Source organism: Euprymna scolopes, chromosome 2, assembly GCF_053919585.1.
Source record: "Euprymna scolopes isolate OS-2025 chromosome 2, ASM5391958v1, whole genome shotgun sequence".
In the NCBI taxonomy this organism is placed as follows: Eukaryota; Metazoa; Mollusca; class Cephalopoda; order Sepiida; family Sepiolidae; genus Euprymna; species Euprymna scolopes.
Window position 1 is genome coordinate 130,786,332 of NC_136483.1, and position 22,419 is coordinate 130,808,750.

Genomic DNA, 22,419 nt, shown 5'->3' on the forward strand with positions numbered 1-22,419 from the left:
TATGCAAAAATATTAGAATATAATTACTTTATATTTAAATCAATTCAAATAATTAAATTATTTAGCATGATCTCTTACATTTTAGGAACCATGTGCTTACCGCCATCATCTTGGATTTTAGGTATGGGAACCCAGTCGCGTCTAAATATTTATTTAAGCATTTTCATGAATTTTAATGTAACTAGACAGGCAAATAAATTTATTTTTTAAATAATTGAATTAAATTTTAATTACAAACGCCATTTATAGTGAAATGTTATTTTTAGCTTTATAATTTTTCCCTTCATAATAATTGATCAATCAAACTGTAAGTTTTTGCTTTTTTTCTATTTTTTCATCAAGCATAAATTTTTGACATTATATTTCTCAGTTTTAATATCACTTTTAGTCAGTTTTTAATTTCATGATTAAAATCATTTTCCTTTCTTATTTTCTAATTAATAATAACCAATGAGCCACACTCTTTTTCCACAAACTTCATCACACTGTATTTTCTCCAATTCTTTATTGCATAAATCAAGTTGACAATGACTTTCATTAAAATTTGGTAGCCCTTAAAAGGGCTGTTTTTGGTAACCCTCTGGAGGGATTCAACTTCATAGCTATAGTTAATTTTCAAAAAGGGAGATAACATTTTTTAAACCGTAATGGGCTACCGTCTATTGAAAATAAAAAAAACTAATACGCAGATACAATTAATACTTATAATTTTCACAGCCTGTTTTTTTTTTTTTTTTTTTTTTTTTGTGTAGATTCTTTAAAGCATTTCTTATGTACTGATACATGGAAAGTTTACACATTCTAAAATAACATTTTAAGTTTATTTTTAAAGATTTAAAAGTATGCCTATTTTAGCGTTTTCATAAAAAAAAAAATTTATCCTCATCTGAAAGATAATAATTATTGATAACATATTCAATGAATCTCGCACTTCAAAACGCAAAAGATAAAAAAATTCAACACATTAAAATTTCGGATTACAATCTTTGATATTGAAGGCCCACGGAAATTTTTTTTTTTTACACTCGTTCACCCTCCTACCACAAAATGAGTGTGCTTAGTGGATCGCTTGGACGTTAAGAGATCAATAAGGGACAAATGAGGAAGTAGGGGGGGTGTATGAAGTCCCCCAAATTTTATACAACAAATATGAAAAAAAAAAGTTAGACCCATATAAAGTGCAGTCTTTACTTATTAATCGGTGAAAATTTTATATTGATTAATTACCTGAGTTTTGGTAGATTTTTAAAGACACTATTATGAAAATCAAAAACACTCCATAAATTTGATAGTCACTGCCATAAACACTTCTACTGAATGGATAACCATGAAACTGCAGTAAAGTGTTAAGAGAAATCCTATCGCTAGTAAACCCTTTGTGAAGGTTTGCTGTCTTGGTTTGATTTGGGCATTTCTGCCTGGATGACCATTTTTGAAAAATTTATTCTAACTGTTGCAGCTTCAATAGTTCATTATAGTTTGCATTTGTAGCAATGAGACCTTCTTCGTGGTTGATTCATGGCTATTTATAAATTTCGTTCACTCCATGCAAAACATTATGTTCTGAGGAAGGTCTCATTGACTGAAACATAGGGTAGATGGGCAATTGAGGAACCTGTAACAATTGATTTTTTTTCTTCAACAAACACACACACACACACACACACACACGTATTTACTTCATCTATGTAGTAAAAGGGAACATACGCCTCAACCACATCTACAAATTCAATTGTTAAGAGCAAAGAAGATAAAAATTAGTATCGCTACTAGCAATACTAATAATGGGATATTTTTGTATCTATTAAAAGTGAAAGAAATTCTTTCCTTTTATCAGATATTAAGACAGAGTAAACAAATGTTAAACTTAACATAAAACTGCACCTCTGGATATATTAAGGCGGCTCTGCGATGCACATATAAAAAGGATGCAGTGAACAATGTATATGTCCACAATACATGATGGTTAGTTAGTGGAATCTCTGCCTGTGAAAATCTAACAATATTTTTTAAAAATGTGACATAGTTTTGGTTACAGACACACTTGTGTCCTGATTATCAGATAAGTGCTAAATCGTTTGGAGTTAAGAATGGCATGTGGAGGGGGTAATCCAAAATTGCACACACAAATAGCGTGCAAAAACACGACTGGCGTGTTAAGAAATCCGCATAGATTTAATTACGTTGTTCTTTTATAAAGCCGTGTTTGCTTAGCGTCTTTGCAAGACAGGACTCGATCAAGTGACGATCACAGCTGTCAAGTTGTTGTGTGTTGCCTTGCAAGCACTTCTAATTGTTTTCATAATAAACAAATGTGTCAAATGGTTTGGAGGGTTCCATTTGATGTTATTTCAAAACAAGGTGGTTTAAGGTTAGTATAAGAAAAACCCTCTCACATATGAAATAATGCTATGATTTTCTTTTTTTTTTTTTGATACCTTCTAAGGTATATGTACAAAAAACAAAGTATACTACATTGCATGATTTTTTTTTTTTTTTTTTTTTTTTTTTTTTTTTTTTATAGACCAAATCATCTATTTTCTTGGTGACTTTGTAAATAGTGCAATTCACACATTTTAAAAAAATATATTTAATAAGAATGGATGAAGTAAGTTCGGTGAACTTCAGCATAGCATTACCATTCTGTCGACCACGAGAAACGTCGATCAGGTATGTGTACACGGTGTGATGTATGTGAAGGCTTTGATGGTATGCTCATTTTGAAGAATAGAGGAGAGTTCTTGGGTTAGAATATGCATGACAATTGAGATGACAATTGAGATAACAGTTGAGGTGACAATTAAGGTGATAGGGGAAAAATATGGGGAGAAGTAATAATGGTGGATTTGACCCGCAGAGATGGGTTAGTTTGCAGCCAGTTTCTTAAAGCTGTCTAACACATGCCAGAATGTAAAACTCACATTGAACTGACGTGTCTGAAGTCTATGAATACTGAAACCATTAAAAGCTGCAATAGGAATCATCTCCTTTTCTCTACACAACGTGATTGCAGAATAAAATGTTAAACTAAACGGTTTACTTATTATTGTAAAAGAAGTTCGTTTTGAGACAAAATCCAAGAAAAATTATAATTATGTCTCAGGTGGAGTTCGAACACAAAAACTCAGTCTCTAACTACGGCATAGTAACAGATTGAACCACTGGGAGCAAAATGTAGGATCTGTTTTTCTAGGCTGATGCAATTTTTATTTTTGTTTTGATCAAGAGTACTGGATTTTCCCAACATTAAAAACTAACCCTCATGAGGAGGCAAGTAGATAGGGATCCACTGAACTAATGTTATTAAATAAACCAGACTTCTTTTTTTTTCTCTCCCCCTCTCTATTTAGAGATCAATGTCAATCAACAAAAGGCAATGAAAGGAGAGAAAGAAAGCAAATAAGACAAATTAAAACTTCCTTCCTTTTTTCTTTACTGGTGCATATAGAAAAACTTACCCACTATTAAAATAGTACCCAGTAATTTGGGTGGCAGTATTAGGATCTCTGACTATGAGTTGGTCTCACCATTCTCTTTTTACATCAATGGTGCATATGCTAAATAAATTTTCTCTGTCATTTGATGTCAGCTCTGAAGTAAAAAACTGATCCAATTCCTAAACCTCACTTTTAAGACAATACTATTATTTTGCTGATTGTGTTCTTCGACTTACATCATGGACAAGGAATGTTTTTTTTCTTTATTCATTTATTTCCAAAATAATTTTTTCCATTTATTTTGACTTCAAACCGGTCTACAAACAATCTGGGTTCAAAACCTGCACAATAAAATTACACAGGACAGATGTTTATGAATATTTCATAATAACATTGATATTAACTTTTTTTTTTTCTTTACTTTTGAGAAAATCAAGTCTGTAAGATCTCATTATATTGTATCTATTTTTATTGATGCACATGTAGTTTTCTTTTGAAGTTGGCCCCCATTTTTTCCAGTACTGCTTTGTCAATTTGACTGACTTTTACCTAAATAGATTCTTTTAAAGCATCCGGAGTTTTCCTCGTACACATTTGCCTTGAGATTTTCTCATATGAAATAATCACACATGGACAATCAAGGGAATAAGAGCATGTTAGCAAACCAGTAAATGAGATCACGAAAGATGGTTTGACAGTGTGAGGCATCACACCATCCTGCTAAAACAAATCAGATGCAAATGTATTTCTCTCTTAATTTAGCATAAAGTTATCTCAAATGTTCAGAGTTGAGTAAAATCATTTTATGATCTTCAAGAAAGTAAAGACCAATGATTCTTTTCCAACAGCACACCACAATGCCACATTGCGGTTATGCAATGTTTTTTTTTCGTGCAGTGCTTTTTGATTTTTAAGAGTCAATGACGATTTTATAAATACACCATACCATCTAGATGAGAATGAGCTTCATCAGTCATTAACGTTTTGTCATTTACCTAAAAAGTTGCTTCTATCTGACATGTGAAATTAAGTTGCCATACATAGTCTTATTGTCACAACTCTTGTTCAATGAGCAATTTGTAGGGGGTGGGTATTGTAAAATGCACCTTACTGAACTATCTATATCAAGTTCAGTAACCTGTATTGATGTCTGGCATGTTCCCAATTTTTTTTTTTTTTTTTTTTTTTTTTTTTTTTTTTTTTTTGAGGTCCATATAGTTTGTGGGATTTGCAACTGGTCTGCTATCCTACTCTTGTATTGAAGACAATATAAGATTGCGTTATTAATAGAAACATATTTTTTTGTGAATGTTGAGCCTCAGATGAAACTCCTGCTGAACTCCTATGAAATTATCAAATATGTTTGTTTTTTTTTAAATTTTTTTTTTTTTTAATTTTTTTTTTTTTAAATTTTTTTTTTTTTAATTTTTTTTTTTTAAATTTTTTTTTTTTTTTTTTTTACTAGAAATAAGAAAAATTTCAAGACACCGTTGACTGAATCTTACCTGATAGACATATTGTCCCCCTCCCCCACCTGATGGAGTGTAGTAATAGCCATTTCAAAAAAGTTTGTTTCAATGTATATCGTTTTTATGGATTAATCTTGTCAACACTATACTTTAGTAGAACCTGATTGAATTGTCTGTTTTATTGCCAACTATGTAAGTAATGTGCTGACCACTTCATTTGGTGACATTTTTCATATACTTAAAACCTGATTATGTCTGAATAACGAAACGTTTTAGAACATTTTAGAATGTATAACACAAGCACAACCTCTCATCTGAAAATTTAAATATTTCAGATTTACATTGAATTTCATCTAGCTATTAGACATCAATTAAGCAACATTTCCTAAATTTATTTTTCTTTTAAAATAAATATATTCTTAAAAGTGACATGTTTTATTGTTTTGGAGAATATTTAGTTGATAGTTATTTGTATAGTAAGAAGATAGAGAATGTTGTTTTAAGAAAAAATAACATTGTTATGATTTTAAATGTATTCATTTTATTCGTTGAAAGCATATTTAACTGATGATGACCATTTTATAGAAGTCATTTTTTCCTTATAGTGTCGACTCTAATGCACATTATTTCTAAAGGACTACTATTATTAACAGTAAATAATACAAATTGATATAGAAAGACACTGGAATTTCCATGGCTATTTCCTGTTAGTAATCTGTAATTATTTTGAAAATTAACTCTGGTAAGTGAGGTTTGTGTTATTTTTTAAATGACAAATGCATGCAATCCATGGAAAAATTAAAATGCATTTCTCAAATATCCAGAAAAGTTGTTTACTGTCCATTTAGACTTTTTCTACGTTAGCCATTCAGAATGTGTTGGTTGATTGTTTTTGTTTTACGGCATATCAACCCTTTTCAGGTTATTTAATGCCGGATCCAGTGATTTTTTTTTTTTTTTTTTTTTTTTTTTAAGAAAATATATATATATATATATATATTTTTTTTTTTCAAGTCTGTTTCTATTTAACCTATAGTTTGGACCCTAACAGGTACTACCACTCTGGGTCAGAGTGGACCTGGGAGCAAAGGCAATTAAAGGGTGGCTCCACACTCCCCAAAGCCGGCAAGCTGTGGCCTCATCATCGGATATAGTTTAAGGTCATATCCAGGACCTCAGAATGTGTACTGAACAACATCTCTACTGAATAGTTGTATGTTTGACCACCATTTTCTGTGGAATTTCTCCAAATTTTAATTATTTGACATAAAAACTGATAAGTTTTCTGCCAATTGTCTGATTCCTCTTGTATCTGCTAAGGTGTTTTGGGGTTCAGCCAGTTAGGGAGTCCCCCTCACATTATTAAAAACTTTGGCAAAAAATTAATTAGGCGTCCTTTTTTGACTAATATGGTCAGCAAAGATTCTCAGCTGAGACTGTTCATGATGAGAACACCAATAGTGATAATAGTAATGAAACCACGGATATATGTATGCAGTGGTACTGACATTTCACATATGCAAATGACCAAGCCGCAGTGTGAAGTGAGGTCACAGCAAAGGAAAAGAAAGGAAAAAAAAGTGGAAGATTTGGAACTACGTGGTGGTGACAGTGACTTGGAAGCACATATCTGTGCAAAAGAAATATTTTAAAACCAGATGCAATCCGAACTTTTAAAACCAGATGCAATCCGAACTTTTAAAACCAGATGCAATCCGAACTTTTAAAACCAGATGCAATCCGAACTTTTAAAACCAGATGCAATCCGAACTTTTAAAACCAGATGCAATCCGAACTTTTAAAACCAGATGCAATCCGAACTTTTAAAACCAGATGCAATCCGAACTTTTAAAACCAGATGCAATCCGAACTTTTAAAACCAGATGCAATCCGAACTTTTAAAACCAGATGCAATCCGAACTTTTAAAACCAGATGCAATCCGAACTTTTAAAACCAGATGCAATCCGAACTTTTAAAACCAGATGCAATCCGAACTTTTAAAACCAGATGCAATCCGAACTTTTAAAACCAGATGCAATCCGAACTTTTAAAACCAGATGCAATCCGAACTTTTAAAACCAGATGCAATCCGAACTTTTAAAACCAGATGCAATCCGAACTTTTAAAACCAGATGCAATCCGAACTTTTAAAACCAGATGCAATCCGAACTTTTAACAAAAAAAAAAAAAGTATGGATCAGCGAGGATTGCAAATTGCATTCTAATAATGGTTGAAATTATGTATTCATAACTTAAAAGTTTCATCTCTCCGCAAATGTTGACAGTATGAGACTCTTAAGAAATCAACCCTGTCATGGAAGTGTGTCAGAAGCAGAGCTGCGTCATTGAATTCCTGGCAAAATTGCATTTAGAATACTGGTGACTATGTAGAAAAATACATTCTGGAGCAAAAAAGTCGCCCGTTTTAATGGTGTCCCTCCTATTTTTGTAGTTTTTTTTTTTTTTTACTGTTTTAGTTAAAAAATGGGGGCTTTACTTTTGGAATTACCCTTGTATTTTAAAATAAATTGTTCTAAAATTAAACATTGTGTCTCTTCAAATAAAACAATACAATTTCAAATAAACAAATTTTTAAAATTACACATTCGCTTTATTAATTTGAAGAATATTTAACTGACAATCATTTTTACAGAAATAAGACAAGGAATATTTGTTTTAAAAATAATTAAATTGCCATAAAAGAAGTTTATTTTACTTAAAGAATATTGAGTTGACAATGACAAGTATTTTTACGGAAGAGTTTTATTTTTTTCTTAATAGTATTAACGCTGACAGTCATTTCCTCTTTCGAAAGGAGTATTATAATTATGTAACTTGTACATACTGATGTAAAAAGCACTGTTGAATTTCCATGGGTCCTGTTAGTACAAAATTTCTTTTAAATGTTTATTCAATTATTTATTATTGATCTTAGTATAGGGTTTTGTTTACGACTGTATCCCTGGGCAAAATATATTACATTTTTTTTATTTTTATTTTTTATTTTTTTATTTTCCAGTTGTTGGAATCGGCTAAAAAGAAGTCTCTCATCCAATTCTTTTATCAATAATAAATTTTGTACTCCTCAACAATCATGAATACATATGAAACCACCACGACTACCACAACCACAACAACCACTGCGATTGGTCCAGATATACTGTATGCAAAAAGCCTCAGGGGTATAATCAAGCTTGCAACAATTGTAAGTATATAAAAAAAAAATATATTTTTTTTACTTACCTTGATTCCAAATTCTTCTGTTCTTTTAGGGATAGCAGAGTTTACCATTTATATTGAGTTTTATTTATAGTTAATTTGAATATCTGTTCCTATCATTTATTTATAGCTAATTTGAATATCTGTTCCTATCATTTATTTATAGCTAATTTGAATATCTGTTTATAACAGTTGATGAAACATCCTTGACAATAAGACCATTTTTGAATTGGTGACCTTGCTTTTGTTGGGCTGAGGTTAGTCCTGTAGAGTTCTGGGAGGGTGAACGTCCCAGATGTTATTTTTTCTTTTTGAGAATGGGTTAGTTTATTTCTAATTGCCTGAATTGCTGCTACCAGGGAAACTGACGAGGTTGCGCTGATATTTTTTTTGTGGGCCAGAGTAAACATGCTTCTTTTTAGTTATTTTTTTAATCTGCGTTTTCTGACCTTGTCACATCTTCCCCTGGTGGGAGGGAGGTAAATACTTTGTTTCTTTTGCTTCATATCAAACTCCTTTTTAGGTTAATTAATGCTGAAACTCTGATACATTGTAAGACAAAATACATAGTCCATTTTGGAAGCAATAACAGAACAGTATGCCACATATTGAGTGATTGGTTTTGTCCATCGGTTTTAAATCATATGAAAATGGCTATTTACCACCAAAACATAAAGCAACTTTTACTTGGACCAGCTACTGGGTGGTCAACGCAAAATGTCATAAAAATTTGTTGTATTATTAAAATAAACAATAAAATAAATTTACTCGCAAATTTCAATCAAGAGGTTATTTTTGGGGTAAATTTTCAGATTAGGTCCACCTCCACAATTTTCTTTTAAATGACGACTCCTACAGGTTTTCGACTATGCTGAATACGAAAATCGCATTTAAATTTTGCAGAAATAAGTAGTTATCGAGATATAAAAAGTTGTATTATGCATTGTATTCTTTGGCAGCCATCTTTTTTACGCACGTGCGCGTGCGCCATAAACAAATTTACTCATCTGTGACTGACACTGCACGCATGTAAAAAAGATGGCCACAAAAGAATACAATGCATAATACAACTTTTTCTATCTCGATAACTAATTATTTCTGCAAAATTTCAATGGGATTTTCGTATTCAGCATAGTCGAAAACCTTTAAAAGGTGTCATTTAAAAGAAAATTGTGGAGGTGGACCCAATCTGAAAATTTACCGTTTTTTGGCAAATATATTTTTATTCACATAAAAAGTATTTACAAAAAATACTTTTCTTAATATTATTTTTTCCAATTCTGTGTGCCACTTTCTTTCCATTTTTTTTTTTTTTCGTTAAAAAAAAAAAAAAGGTTTAGTTTTTAGATTAGATATGCCTTGGTTTTACTAATTATGCACAACTAAAAATTAAACACGATTTTATGTACGTCTAATTAGAGCCTGAGATAATTATTTTGCACATTGTATTGAAAAAAATAATTGTCTCAGTCGTTAAGGGTTTAAAGTCAAAGCAACTCGGTTTGTCAGCGCAAAAAAAAAATCTTGTATTATTAAAATCTATATATCTATAAAAGTGAAAGTCTGTGTGTGTGTATCTGTGTATCTACATTTCCCTACGCAATAACTCTGTCAATTTTCAGTCTACAGGCTCCAAATTTGATATACAGGGTATTGAGATTTGGGAAAATCTACGTGATCGGTTTTCAGCCAGAAATTTGGCTGTTAAGAGGTCAAAGTTCAACGATTTGACTTTTGAGAACTCTACCAAACTCCTCCGACAATTTTGGGTCTAAACACTTGAAATTTTAGATATAGGTTCCTTGTACATGGATCTAACTTAACTCAATTTGAGCCCAAAACAATAAATTTTAAGGGGTCATAATAGGGGTCAAAGTTAAAAAAATTGACTTTTTTTTCTCAGCATACACCTCCAGACACGCTGGCAACGCCGAGCACCCATGCTAGTAAATAATAAAACGAATTTGTTCAAGTTTCGGTCGAGGCTATTTTTGTCCAATATCTTTCTAGCTTCATACCTAAAAATATTTAAAAAAAAAAAAACAAAAAAAAAAAACTTTTTTTTTTTTTTTTTTTTTTTAAATATTCTCTCTTAATAACAAAATAAATAGAAATACAACTATTTGTGTTGCGAGATATTTTTAATTTTGTTATAAATTTTCGTTTCAAAGTTTTAGAATATAGTTTGTGTTTAAAAAAATCAAAATTAAAAAACAAAGTCACCTGGGTTTATTTAAGATTTAGTGTGAACCTTTTATTTCAGTTTAAATAAAAAAAATTAAAAAAAAATTAACACTAGTCGATAACTTAAAAAAAAAAGATGTTTGAGAAAACTTTAAAAAATGATTTCCTTTGCTTTTTTTTTGTCAATGTGCGCTGCTTGCCCAACCTTCAAAGGGTGTTTATTCCGAAAGCCGTTCTTAACATGGGAGGTTAGGGGTGTCTATTCCGAAAGCCGTTCTTACTATAGAGAGGTTGGGTGTTGTAATTCCGATAGGCATTTTCTTATTTCCCCTGTTGAGAACGGTTTTCTGAATAAACACTCTTTGCAGGTTGGACAAACAGCACACATTGACCTCTTTTTTTTTTATTTATTTTTTTTATTTTTGAGAGAGAAATGAACCAGAATCGTAAGAACTTTATGCAATATTATTAAAAAGAAAAGAAAAAAAAAATAATTAAAAAAAAAGTTATTTACTGTCTCCCCACGAGAGCATGTTTTAAATGTGGGGAAAACTAGTTGCCCTAAAAGAGGCAAATGGGATTGGAAACATTGCTTCAGTCTTGAGGGATTTATCCTACTTTTTGAAAAGATTTTCTAGTGTTACGTTGTTATTGTGTTACAAAATTCAAATTTTAAAAAAGTCACTTGTAAAATTTAATTTGAAAAAAAAAACAAAAAAAAAAAAAAAAAAAACTCTCGGCTGAAAATTGTGACCCTGACTAAAGTCGTTTTGTTTTTTATTTCAATAATAAAGAAATAAACTTGTTTAATTATTTATTTATTTTACAAACATTAAAAATAAAATAAACTGGCACACTCGGTTGAAAAAAAAAAAATCGGTGCTTGTTTATAAATGGGCCGAAAAATTTTTTTTACAAGAAAAGTCTTAAAAAAAAAATCTTTATAATGTACGTACTTGAAGATGTCATATTCCAAAAATTACGTAAATCGATCAAGTAGTTTTTTGTTTTTTTTATTTAAGAAAATAAAATATTATTACACGGTTTATCGAAGATTTGCTCCACGCCATCTTGTTTGTGGGTTAACGACACTGACGACACCTGGTGGAAATATGGAATCAACAAGGGCAGACCATCGACTTTTATTTATTTTTTTTTCTTAAATATCGAAAACACCTTTTTTTTTTTTTTTTTTTTTTTTTTTTTAATAATACAAATAAAAACTAGTAAATTAACATAACGACTTCTTTTCCTAAAAAGAATGTCTAAAAGTTTTTGTTTTTTTTAATAGACTTTATTAAGGAAACATGAAAAACTAAATGTCAAACACTTTTTTTATAATACAAATACAAAATGATAAATTAACATGACGATTTCTTTTCCTAAAAATAATAAAGTCTGTTTTCAAACGAAAAAAAAAAACCCAGTGTTTTCGATATTCTCTTGAATATTGAAAAAAGTCAATTTATTTATTTATTAAATAAGTTAATTTATCATTATTTGTATTATAAAAAAAGTGTTTTCGACATTATAATAAAAAAAAGTTGATGGTCTGTCTTTGTTGATCCCATATTTCCACCATATTTCCGCCAGGTGTCGTCAGTGTCGTTAACCCTCAAACAAGATGGCGTGGAGCAAATCTTCGATAAACCGTGTGATAATATTTGATTTTCCTGAATAAAAAAAACAAACTACTAAATCTTCATGCAGTGACAAGTATGTTCATTATAAAGATTTTTTTACAGATTTTTCTTGTAAAAAAATTTTTTTTTGCCCATTTATAGAGAAGCACCAAAAAATCTGTCTTAAGAATTTACCAAAAATAATACCGACTGTGACTAAAGTGTTATTATAATAACATTTTTTTGTGCTGATGGGACTTAGTAGATCGCTCATGTAAGAATGAATAGTTAATAAAAATCGGGAGTTTCTTTAGTAAATATCTTTTATAGGTATGAACTTAAAAAGATTGTAGCGACACACCAGAGACATTAGAGTGGTTGGACGTGTTCCAGTTTTGCGCATACATGTTATCTATACCCATGCAAATATTCCACGATAACTATCAAAACTTGGTAATTGTCGCGGACAGTGTTGAAAGCACACCACGTGACAAAGGTGCTGACTTTTTGTCCAATCGTGCTCAGAAAAACGCCTTTTTGTAAATAATTTTCTGACTGTCTCCTCTTGAAGCCGATCAAAACATAAAAACGCACTGCGTGCGAAACCCAATCAGTCAAGTCGAGTCAGATCTTTTTTTCAGTACAGACTAGCACCACAACCGCTCGTTCCGTCTTGTGATATTAAACCATTAATATAATTTTGCGCACCATGCACCCAAAGCTTATAAATCTCCCTGGATTAATTATCAAAAGAAAAAAAAATATAACTGTATGTTGCATCAGATATATGGAACTGATTAAAACAACCAATTTTATTTTATTTAAAAAAAAAAAAAGAAAAAATTTTCTACAAAAATGATTTCTCTCTCCTGTTTTTCACATGTTTTAATTCAAATCCTATCAGACTCTTTTAAAAATATATATAAAGTCTTAGCGACTATACATCAAGTTACAAACATAGCATTTATGCCAGAACACTTCTTTCAAGAACATTTTCACATTCTTACAAACATCAGGAAGTGTATCCATTTATTTTCTTTTTCGATACACATAAAAAATATGTAAGCAATAAAAATGATTTCTTGCTATGTTAAATAAAACCATATTAAAAGTTTTTATATTCGACTTCATCTTGATGCTGATTTTGACGCCTTTTAATGTTTTTGTTTCATGGAGGAACTAGAAAAACGTTATCACATTTCACCTCTTAACACTGATGACATTATTAATTTGGTCCCTCATCGTAACAAGATATTTGCCAAAAATAACTTCTAAATAAATTCGTTTTATTGTTTATTACAAGCTTGTTTTATGGCACAGAGTTGTAGCAGTGTCAGATGTCGCCATTAAAAATGAGTGATAAACATTTGAATAATTAGACTCGCTATCTTTCAAAGCTTATAACTACTTGAAAAATGTAATTCAAACCATATTTTTTTTCAATAAAAATAACAAAGACCAAATTTTAAAATAATAAAAGTTTTAATAGAAAAATATGCAATATTTTGTTAAATCGGTTCCCTTTAAAAAAGATTTCAAGAAATTCAATGAACTTACTCTAAATATAATAAATATATATAAATCCAAAATATCACTTACCTATAAAAAATACTAATCGATGGGTACTTCCATTCTTCATTTATAAGAATTTGTTCATATTTGTTTTATATTCCATGTACTTTTTAAATAAAAGAATTTTTTAAGCAAGCATTCGAAAAGACCGCGATTTTAAATTCTATTCTCAGATGTTCACAGAGCGAATTTGTCTCCCTTTCTTCCAGTTGACAAATACGGAGGCCTAATTAATTATTTCTGACATGTGCCTTATCTCCCCTTTGTATTTTTGACATGTTTGCTGTTAATATGGGTCACTGTACTTAAAAAATGAAAACATTTCACTCATAAATAAGTTTACTTTTCTAAACAAACCCTCCTGACAAATTTTCCATTTTTTTTTATTCTCTTAAAGAAATACATGATTTTTTTTTATTTGAAATATTTTATTTCTTCTTTATGCAATGAATTTCCTTTTCTTAAATATCTAAAAAAAAACAAAAACAAAAAAAACATTGAATGAAATAAAAAATTTTTTTGTAAGTGTCCAATATTTACTGGACAATATTTTCAAATTATGAGGTTCCACTTAGAAAAAAAAAAGTATCAACGTGGTTTTTTTAAAAAGGTTTTAAACTTTTGACTTTACAGGTAAATTTGCACAAAACTATTCTTTTTCTTTTGTTTCAAATTAGATTATTTTATTTATTGATCTTTTATCTTCAATTTGTGATATATAAACCTTAGATGAGAAAATTAATTTTAATTTTGATAGACATTTAAAAAAGGGGAGAGGTGAATTTAAAAACAACATTTGTCTAGAATATTATATTCGGTTTATTGGAAAGAGCATAAAATTTTACATTAAACCTGCAAATATCGTAAAAATTGAACCAATAGAAAAATTTTGATAGATTTTTAAATTGAAAAAAATTTAACTCGTAAAATTCAATTTATTTCATTATGCAGAAAAAATGGCTGCATGAGCACGCGCATGCACTTTGTAAACACTTTTTTTAAAGAAATAAAAAATAATATTTCTATTATTTTTTTAAAACACTTTAATAGTTTATTTTCGAAGTATATTCCATAAAGAAATTAAACAACCCACTTTAAAAAGAGAAATTACGAGTTTTTTATATTTTATTTGCAGTTTTGTGTTAAGGGTGTCAAAAATTCTGACACACCTAACGGAGTTGTACAACCATCACCCCATGTGTAATTTCTATACTGATAGGTTTTTTGAAATTTTTTCACTTGATATAGATTGCAAACTGCATTTTTCTGATGGTTGAACTAAGGAATTAATAACCTGAAAATTTTATCTCTTTTGACAATATTAACAGTGTGAGACTCAAAGAAATCAACCCGTCATGGATGTGTGTCAAAAGCAGAGGTGTATCATTGAATTCTTGGCAAAAGCTTTTTGAAAATGCTGGTGACTATGTAGAAAAACAAATTTTGGAGCACAAAAAGTTGCTCATTTTAATGGTACCACTCTCGCTTCTGTAGCTCTTCAACTTTTTTGATAAAAAAATGTAATTTTTAAATAACCCTTGTGTGTGTGTGTGTGTGTGTGTGTGTGTGATATATAAAAGGAACTGTGTGTGTATGTGTGAGTTTGTTCACTATGGACTCCTAAATGGCTGGGCCGAGTTTTCAGAAATTTCACACAAATGTACTTTGTGTGCCTGGCAGTGTTCTTAGGTTTTGTGTAGGAATGTCTTTGATAAGTATCGATTATCAAAAAAATTTGACGTAAGAAGGAACAGCCGATTTTCGACCAAACTTAATGCCTAATACAGCACAACTGTATTTGAGAAGTGTTATTAATGCACAGGCAGAAAGGCCTGGGATATAAAATCAACATATTCTGGAATTAACGGTATTCGCATCATAAACAAATGCTAATTTAACATTACAATATGGTATTCGCATCATAAACAAATGCTAATTTAACATTACAATATGGTATTCGCATCATAAACAAATGCTAATTCAACATTACAATATGGTATTCGCATCATAAACAAATGCTATTTTAACATTACAATATGGCGTCGCTAATCGGCATATTGTTTTCCTCAGAGTAAATTGATGCATTCTTTTATTATGCCGTCACAAAAAATGACTTTTACTGAACGAAATCGACTAAATTGATGAGGTTGCCTCCCAAATATTTGTTTTTACTTTATTTTTGGTCAGCATAAAAATAATGTTGACATTTACTGACCTAAATAACTCAAACTTTTTTTTTTTCAACCACTTTTATTGATAGAAATACAACAAACTTTTGTCAACAATTTTATTTACGCTACATATTTTTTTAATAAAATTCCTTAATTTTCTTTTTCCATCAGAACACATCATTATATAAAAAAGACGTGCTTAGATGTTTCTGTACTTTGGCACAATACATTTATTTTGGCCACAGTTGTCAGTGCCCATGGGCCGGCAGTAGCTACCACTAACAACAGTAGTTTTATTGTTTTTTTGTTTTTTTAAAAACTTTTTATATGTATAGGTGGGAGTGGGGGCTCATGCACCGTGCAATGCCGATACGAGTCCTAATATATATATATATATATATATATATATGAAGGGTTAATTCCTAGTGGGCAGGGGTAATGAGTGGTAGATTGCAAATCGAAGGTTGACTATTAACTTGGTTCAAGTCCTATGACCAGCAGTAATTATCACTTCCTACACTGAAGATTGTGTAATCATGAAACCCTAATGTCCGTAGATATTTAAAATTATTAATGTTTATAGAAAAAAAATTTATAGTGTGTATAATATATATATATATATATATACACTAGCAGGCCGTCTGCCATTGTTTGGTCTTAAAATATGCATAAATATTATATTTTAATTCATGCAGATTTCTTATCATAGAGCCAATTCTCTGATTATTATCCAATATATAGTAATGGTTTCCAAAGTTATGAGAAAATATAACTTTGGTACCGTCCACTAGAATTGAAACCGGAAAGTTTAGCGCTTCAGCCTTGGTCAATATTTCTTTTCATCTGAACTACAGACAGATGAATGCGAAAGGTTACAAATTACATGACTTTAAGCTATGAATGTTTTATTCAATTTAATTTGCCAAGGAAAATTGTTTTGCTTTCAAATTTTACCAGCTAAAAAATATATTGAAAGTCTGCTACAGGTCCAAATACCCTATTTACCAATTTATAACTCTATAGACCAAATATTCAGAGAGGAGTTTGATAGATTTTTCGCACACACACTAACAAGGTCATATATATATATATATATATATATATATATATACTAGCAGGCTGCCCGGTGTTGTCCTGTTAGAAAACATGCATAAATATTATATTTAAATTAATCCAGATTTCCATAAGGATTAACAAAAGAAAAAACTGAAAGAAACTGAAATATGTGCATCCGAGTATTATGCTTTTTTTTTAAGCAGTTCACTTCTTGTAAGTAAAACAAAAAATACTCAAGGTGAGATCAAAACCAAAATCTAAAGACAGTAAGGCAACCACGATAACCATTAGGCCAGCTTGACATGATCTTTAAATGTTTTCAAACCAACTTAATACAAGGAAGCTCTTATATTTCACGACTTTGCATGTGCAGTCGTGAAACAGATAAAAATCCGACGCCTCCCACTTACCAATTTTTCAATTTTGACCTCCTTAGCAAACCTTTTCTGGATGAAAACCGATTAAAAAGTTTTCTATATACCAAATTTCTAGTCTGTAGATCAAAGTTTGAGTATATAGGTTGAGAAGTGTCCTCTCTCTCTCACACACGCACACATTCTTACTTATGTGTAAAAATATTTCAGTGTACTAGGACGTTTTCATCTTCCATTCTACGCAATTATGCACAATGTAGAAACTATGCATAAATAGAATTTGTCATAATAGTGAAATGAAAACAATCATCTAATCAGAAACCATAAGAAATGAATAACTTATAAATAACGATCATTTTTCAAAGAAATATGCAAAGTAGTTTAATGTCACTTGCATATCTATGACGGAGTATAGTAAAAAATTGTGTTTTAATAATTTTGAAACAGAAAAGGTAGGCTTTAAATAAATCTCAGAGCAAGAAAAAACTCAACTCTATAGATATATAAATAAATTTTGTTTTGAAGGAGGTGGGTACTGTGCTGACAATTTTCATTCTGCAAGTGGGTTTGAACTGCATATGATGAGAGGGCTTGTATGGCGCCCCTTCCCCTAACATCTATTGCTCTATTTATTGAATGAGTCATATCACTTAATTAAGAGAAAGTTGCTTCACTCAGTTTTGTGTAAGTGTGTTTATTTAATATGCTCACTTGTTATTTTAACCAACCAACTAGAAAAAAGATAAAATGGGAAAAGTAGATTTATTTAAGACTAACTTGATTTCACATTCTTATTCTCTTTTTCACCTCTCTCTTCAGCAAAAATTGACTTTTTTCCCTCTCTATCCTTTTTTGTTAACTATAACTCGTTTTTAATAATCTTTCTCTCTCTCATTCTGGCTCGTGATACATCTCTCCATCATTATGGCTCGCGATGCATCTCTCCATCGTTCTGGCTCGCGATGCGTCTCTCCATCGTTCTGGCTCGCGATGCGTCTCTCCATCGTTCTGGCTCGCGATGCGTTTCTCCATCGTTCTGGCTCGCGATGCGTCTCTCCATCGTTCTGGCTCGCGATGCGTCTCTCCATCGTTCTGGTTCGCGATGCGTCTCTCCATCGTTCTGGCTCGCGATGCGTCTCTCCATCGTTCTGGCTCGCGATGCGTCTCTCCATCGTTCTGGCTCGCGATGCGTCTCTCCATCGTTCTGGCTCGCGATGCGTCTCTCCATCGTTCTGGCTCGCGATGCGTCTCTCCATCGTTCTGGCTCGCGATGCGTTTCTCCATCGTTCTGGCTCGCGATGCGTTTCTCCATCGTTCTGGCTCGCGATGCGTCTCTCCATCGTTCTGGTTCGCGATGCGTCTCTCCATCGTTCTGGCTCGCGATGCGTCTCTCCATCGTTCTGGCTCGCGATGCGTCTCTCCATCGTTCTGGCTCGCGATGCGTCTCTCCATCGTTCTGGCTCGCGATGCATCAACCTATCGTTCTGGCTTGGGATGCTAATGAAGCCGCTCACTGTTGCTTGTAATGTTTCCCTAATATGACGATATTGAGATATATCAATATCGTATTAATAAAAATAAATTTAATAATTAGAATTCCAAGACGCGAAGGAATTAAAACGACCCAGTTAATCGTTACCATGACAAGTGATGGTGACAGTGAAGAGAAAAATAATAAAGAAGAAAAGAAAAATGCTGATATATTTAAAATTCAAAAAAATGTGGTCAGCGTTTCTTTCGAAGAAAGTTGACTGTTAAGAATTTGAAACGGAAACTAGTTGCAGAAGGGATTCCAAGGAGAGAACATGTCTAACTAAGCAATTCCACTGATAAAATCAACACCACAGGAAATATGAAAAAAAAACATAGTTGATGTCCATCAGTATAAAATAAAGGTTGGTTTATCTTTTACTCTTTTCATTTGTCAGTTATAAAGATATATCAGATCACTTTAAGAGAACTATTAACAAAAACTCAGAAATCAGAGTTTGAAAAAAAAAATATTGCCTGAAAGAAAGAAAAACAAACAAAATAAATAAAAGGGAAAATCAACAGGAGTAGCCTCCCTTGGTCTTTTATAAAAAAAAACATAAAAGGAAATGATGAAAAAGGTAAAACTCCGTAAATTATCTCTGTTGTAAACTTTTTTTTTTTTTTTACTGAGAGTTTGGTATGCGAGACATATATCTATACATATACAAAAAAAAGGGACAGGAAAAAGAAGAAAGACTTATGAACTTATATATATATATATATATATATATATATTATCATCTTTTGAAATTTGTATATATTACCTATTCATTCTTTGATTGTGTTCATTAAAATAAAAAAGGAATATATATATATATATATATATATATACATATACATATACACATGTGTAATTGATTATCTTTTCATGTTAAAAAATATATGCTGAAACTTCTCTGACCTACCATTTCTTACAGCGATTGACAGCCGATTGCTAAATAAATCTATCTATTTATCTGATCGCTATTTTATACTACAAACAAGCCTATAGACCGTGTTTAAGTCAAGAAGGGCAGATAATTGTTATTCCCATTTAAAATGCTCCTTCTGATAGAGGAAGTCAATTAAATACAGACTGGCACGTAGCATCTTAGCGCCCTTCCACACAAACTGAGGAAATTATTTTTTTGTTGAAATTAATTTATCATGATCGGATAATAAAGCTAACCTCAGAAGGGGCACATCACACTAATTCCTATCATCTCTCTCTTTCCCACATTCCCGTACTCTGTCACTCTCTCTCTTGCTCCTGTACTCTCTCTCTCATTGTAACTCGTAATGTCTGTGTGTGTCTCTCTCTCTCACACACACTATTTTATTTGGCATCCTTTAGTATCACTTGTTCAATTTTCATGGAATGTTATCTCTTCTATTTTTAAATAAAAAATCTTCAAAACAATAATAACAATAGCGATAATAACAATAATGCACAAATAAGACAGTGATCAGTCATATGTGCCACCTTTCAGGTAATTACCTAAATGCTGTTTTCTATAAGTATCATAAAGCAATTTGATTCAATGGTCGGTGTGAGGAATTAGCAATGGTATGTTAATTTCCTCTAAATCACTTTTCATATTGTATCGCCACGCTATGTTGGTTGCTCTGGTTCATGCAGAAATATTGTGTGCATGTCAAATGTCAACAATAAAGAATTTTGATCAGTATTTCATTAAAAAAATGTTTCTGCACCTTTGGTTTAATGGAACCTTCTTTCTATAGTAACATATTAAGAACATCTGCGTTTTCCAAAACACATTGGAATATATTTTCAACAATATGTTGTGTATATTGGTGATTTTTGGTGTTTACATAGGAATTTTTTTTTCTTTAATTGCATTTTCACCCCAAATAAGCACACTTGTCACTTTGTTGTAGGGGGCTACTATCAGGTACATAAGCATCAGGGGTACTATGTAGGGAGTTGGGCATCAAGATGTCGGTTCGCGTTACACTTGAACTTCTGCATGTCAGTTGGGGAAGCAGGGACCCGGAAGGGAATTCCAAAGTCTAGCGGTTCTGGGGAAGAAACTACTGGAGTAAAAGGCTCTCTTGCATCTAGGGATCTCTATTGTGAAGGGGTGGGATTTTGCTGCTTGTCGGGTTTGTCGATATTTACGTCGAGGGGGCACAAGTGCTTGAAGTTTGTCAGAGCATTCACCGTTAAAGTACTTGTAGAACACGCAGAGGGATGCAATGTTTCGTTGATGGGACAGAGGCTGAAGTTTAGATGACAGTTCAGGACCTATCAGATTGGTGACTCTCTTTTGAACCTTGTCTAGGAGCGAGAGACTAGTGGCAGATGCACCAGCCCAAATATGACAACAATACTCCATACATGGGCGAATGGTGGCCTTATAGAGGTATAGGATACTTTCGGGTGTTAGTAGCTTTCTAGCACGGTAGAGAGAACTCACCTTCTTCGCAGCGGTCCTGGCAATGTTCTCTATGTAATTGTTCCAACTCATGTTTCCTGTGAACGTTAGGCCGAGGAGTTTAAAAGATGTACTTTCAGATAAAGAGTCGTTGACCATTGCTATTGGTGGTAGGGAAGGTTTCTTGTAGTTATCGAAGGAAACAAGTTTAGTCTTGGCAGCATTGAATTTGACCATCCATTTTTGTCCCCATTCCACTACGGATCGGAGGTCATCCTCTAGTGTTTCTGCCATTTCTTTAGATATGTTTTCATTTGTTTTCCTGTCGTGTCTGTTATAGAGCATATATACCCATCTCACAGACAATTTTGTCACGAAGGTCATTTATGAATATAAGGAATAACAGAGGTCCAAGGATAGACTCCTGAGGCACTCCTGCATTTATATCATATTGTTTAGATGTACGACCGTCAAGGACAACCTGGATTTTTTCTCTTATCTAAGAAGGATTTAATTATGTTATGTATTCTTCCAGTGATACCGTATGATCTGATTTTCTTGAAGACCCTCATGCCATACCCTATCAAAAGCTTTAGATATATCTAGAACTACCGCTGTACTCTCCCCGGCTTTGTCCAGTGACACTGGCATTACGGCATTCTAGCACTCCCAAGTGCCCAGTTTAAGGGATGGGATGTGTCAGGAGTGGGGAAAAACGGCCTTCATTGCCCTAGTCAGAAAACAAGACCGACCACCAAGTGTTTCTGTTGATTTCCTGTGATTCGACCTCTATGCCTGACTAATAGACAAAGGAGTATGGAAGCCGGGCAATAGACAGTGCCTATTTACTCCTTAAGCAGTTTAGGTTTGCAGACCGGTAATTTGTTTGAGTCACCAGCTCTAGGAAGGTTATCATCTAAGACTGGAAAGGCCTTCCGAACCTTAAAGGTAATAGCATTATTATCAAGTTAGTTTATCTATGAGCTAGAAATATAAAAAAAAATTAAAGAATAAAATTATCTGAATAGACCATCAATATAAATAAAATGGAAAAGTAGTAATATTTTTTAACTGTAGAGAAAACAAGAGATCAATATTTCGAGCAGAAAGAGATTAATTTAGGATTTTGTCTTATTTTTTAGTATTGAATTGAATTTGTAAACTCACTTTTTCCTTATTCAAACAAGATGAACTTTTATAGTCTCTCTCTCTAATTTCTAAACTAATAATGGGCCATTATGAATGTTAGAATAGGCAGTCCTAAGTAACATGGTCAAACTGTAAAAAAAAAATTGTGTCTAAATTTTAACATTTAGAGGGTTTATATATAAAGAAGTATGTGTATATATTGTATATATACTAACAGGCTATCCAGCATTGTCCAGTCATAAAATATGCTTAATATA

At 31.8% G+C, this 22,419-nt stretch overlaps 1 protein-coding gene across 3 annotated transcripts in view; it reads left to right on the top strand.

The window, feature by feature from the left end:
• LOC145296141 (uncharacterized) overlaps nt 1-22,419 on the top strand; it is a 165,790-nt gene that overhangs the window by 127,965 nt on the left and 15,406 nt on the right. For all 3 annotated transcript variants that reach the window (XM_080142318.1, XM_080142328.1, XM_080142338.1), the window contains one exon: nt 7,927-8,112. In XM_080142318.1, the coding sequence (XP_079998444.1) occupies nt 8,002-8,112 (111 nt within the window). In that variant the 5' untranslated portion in view covers nt 7,927-8,001. The remainder of the gene's footprint in view (nt 1-7,926; nt 8,113-22,419) is intronic.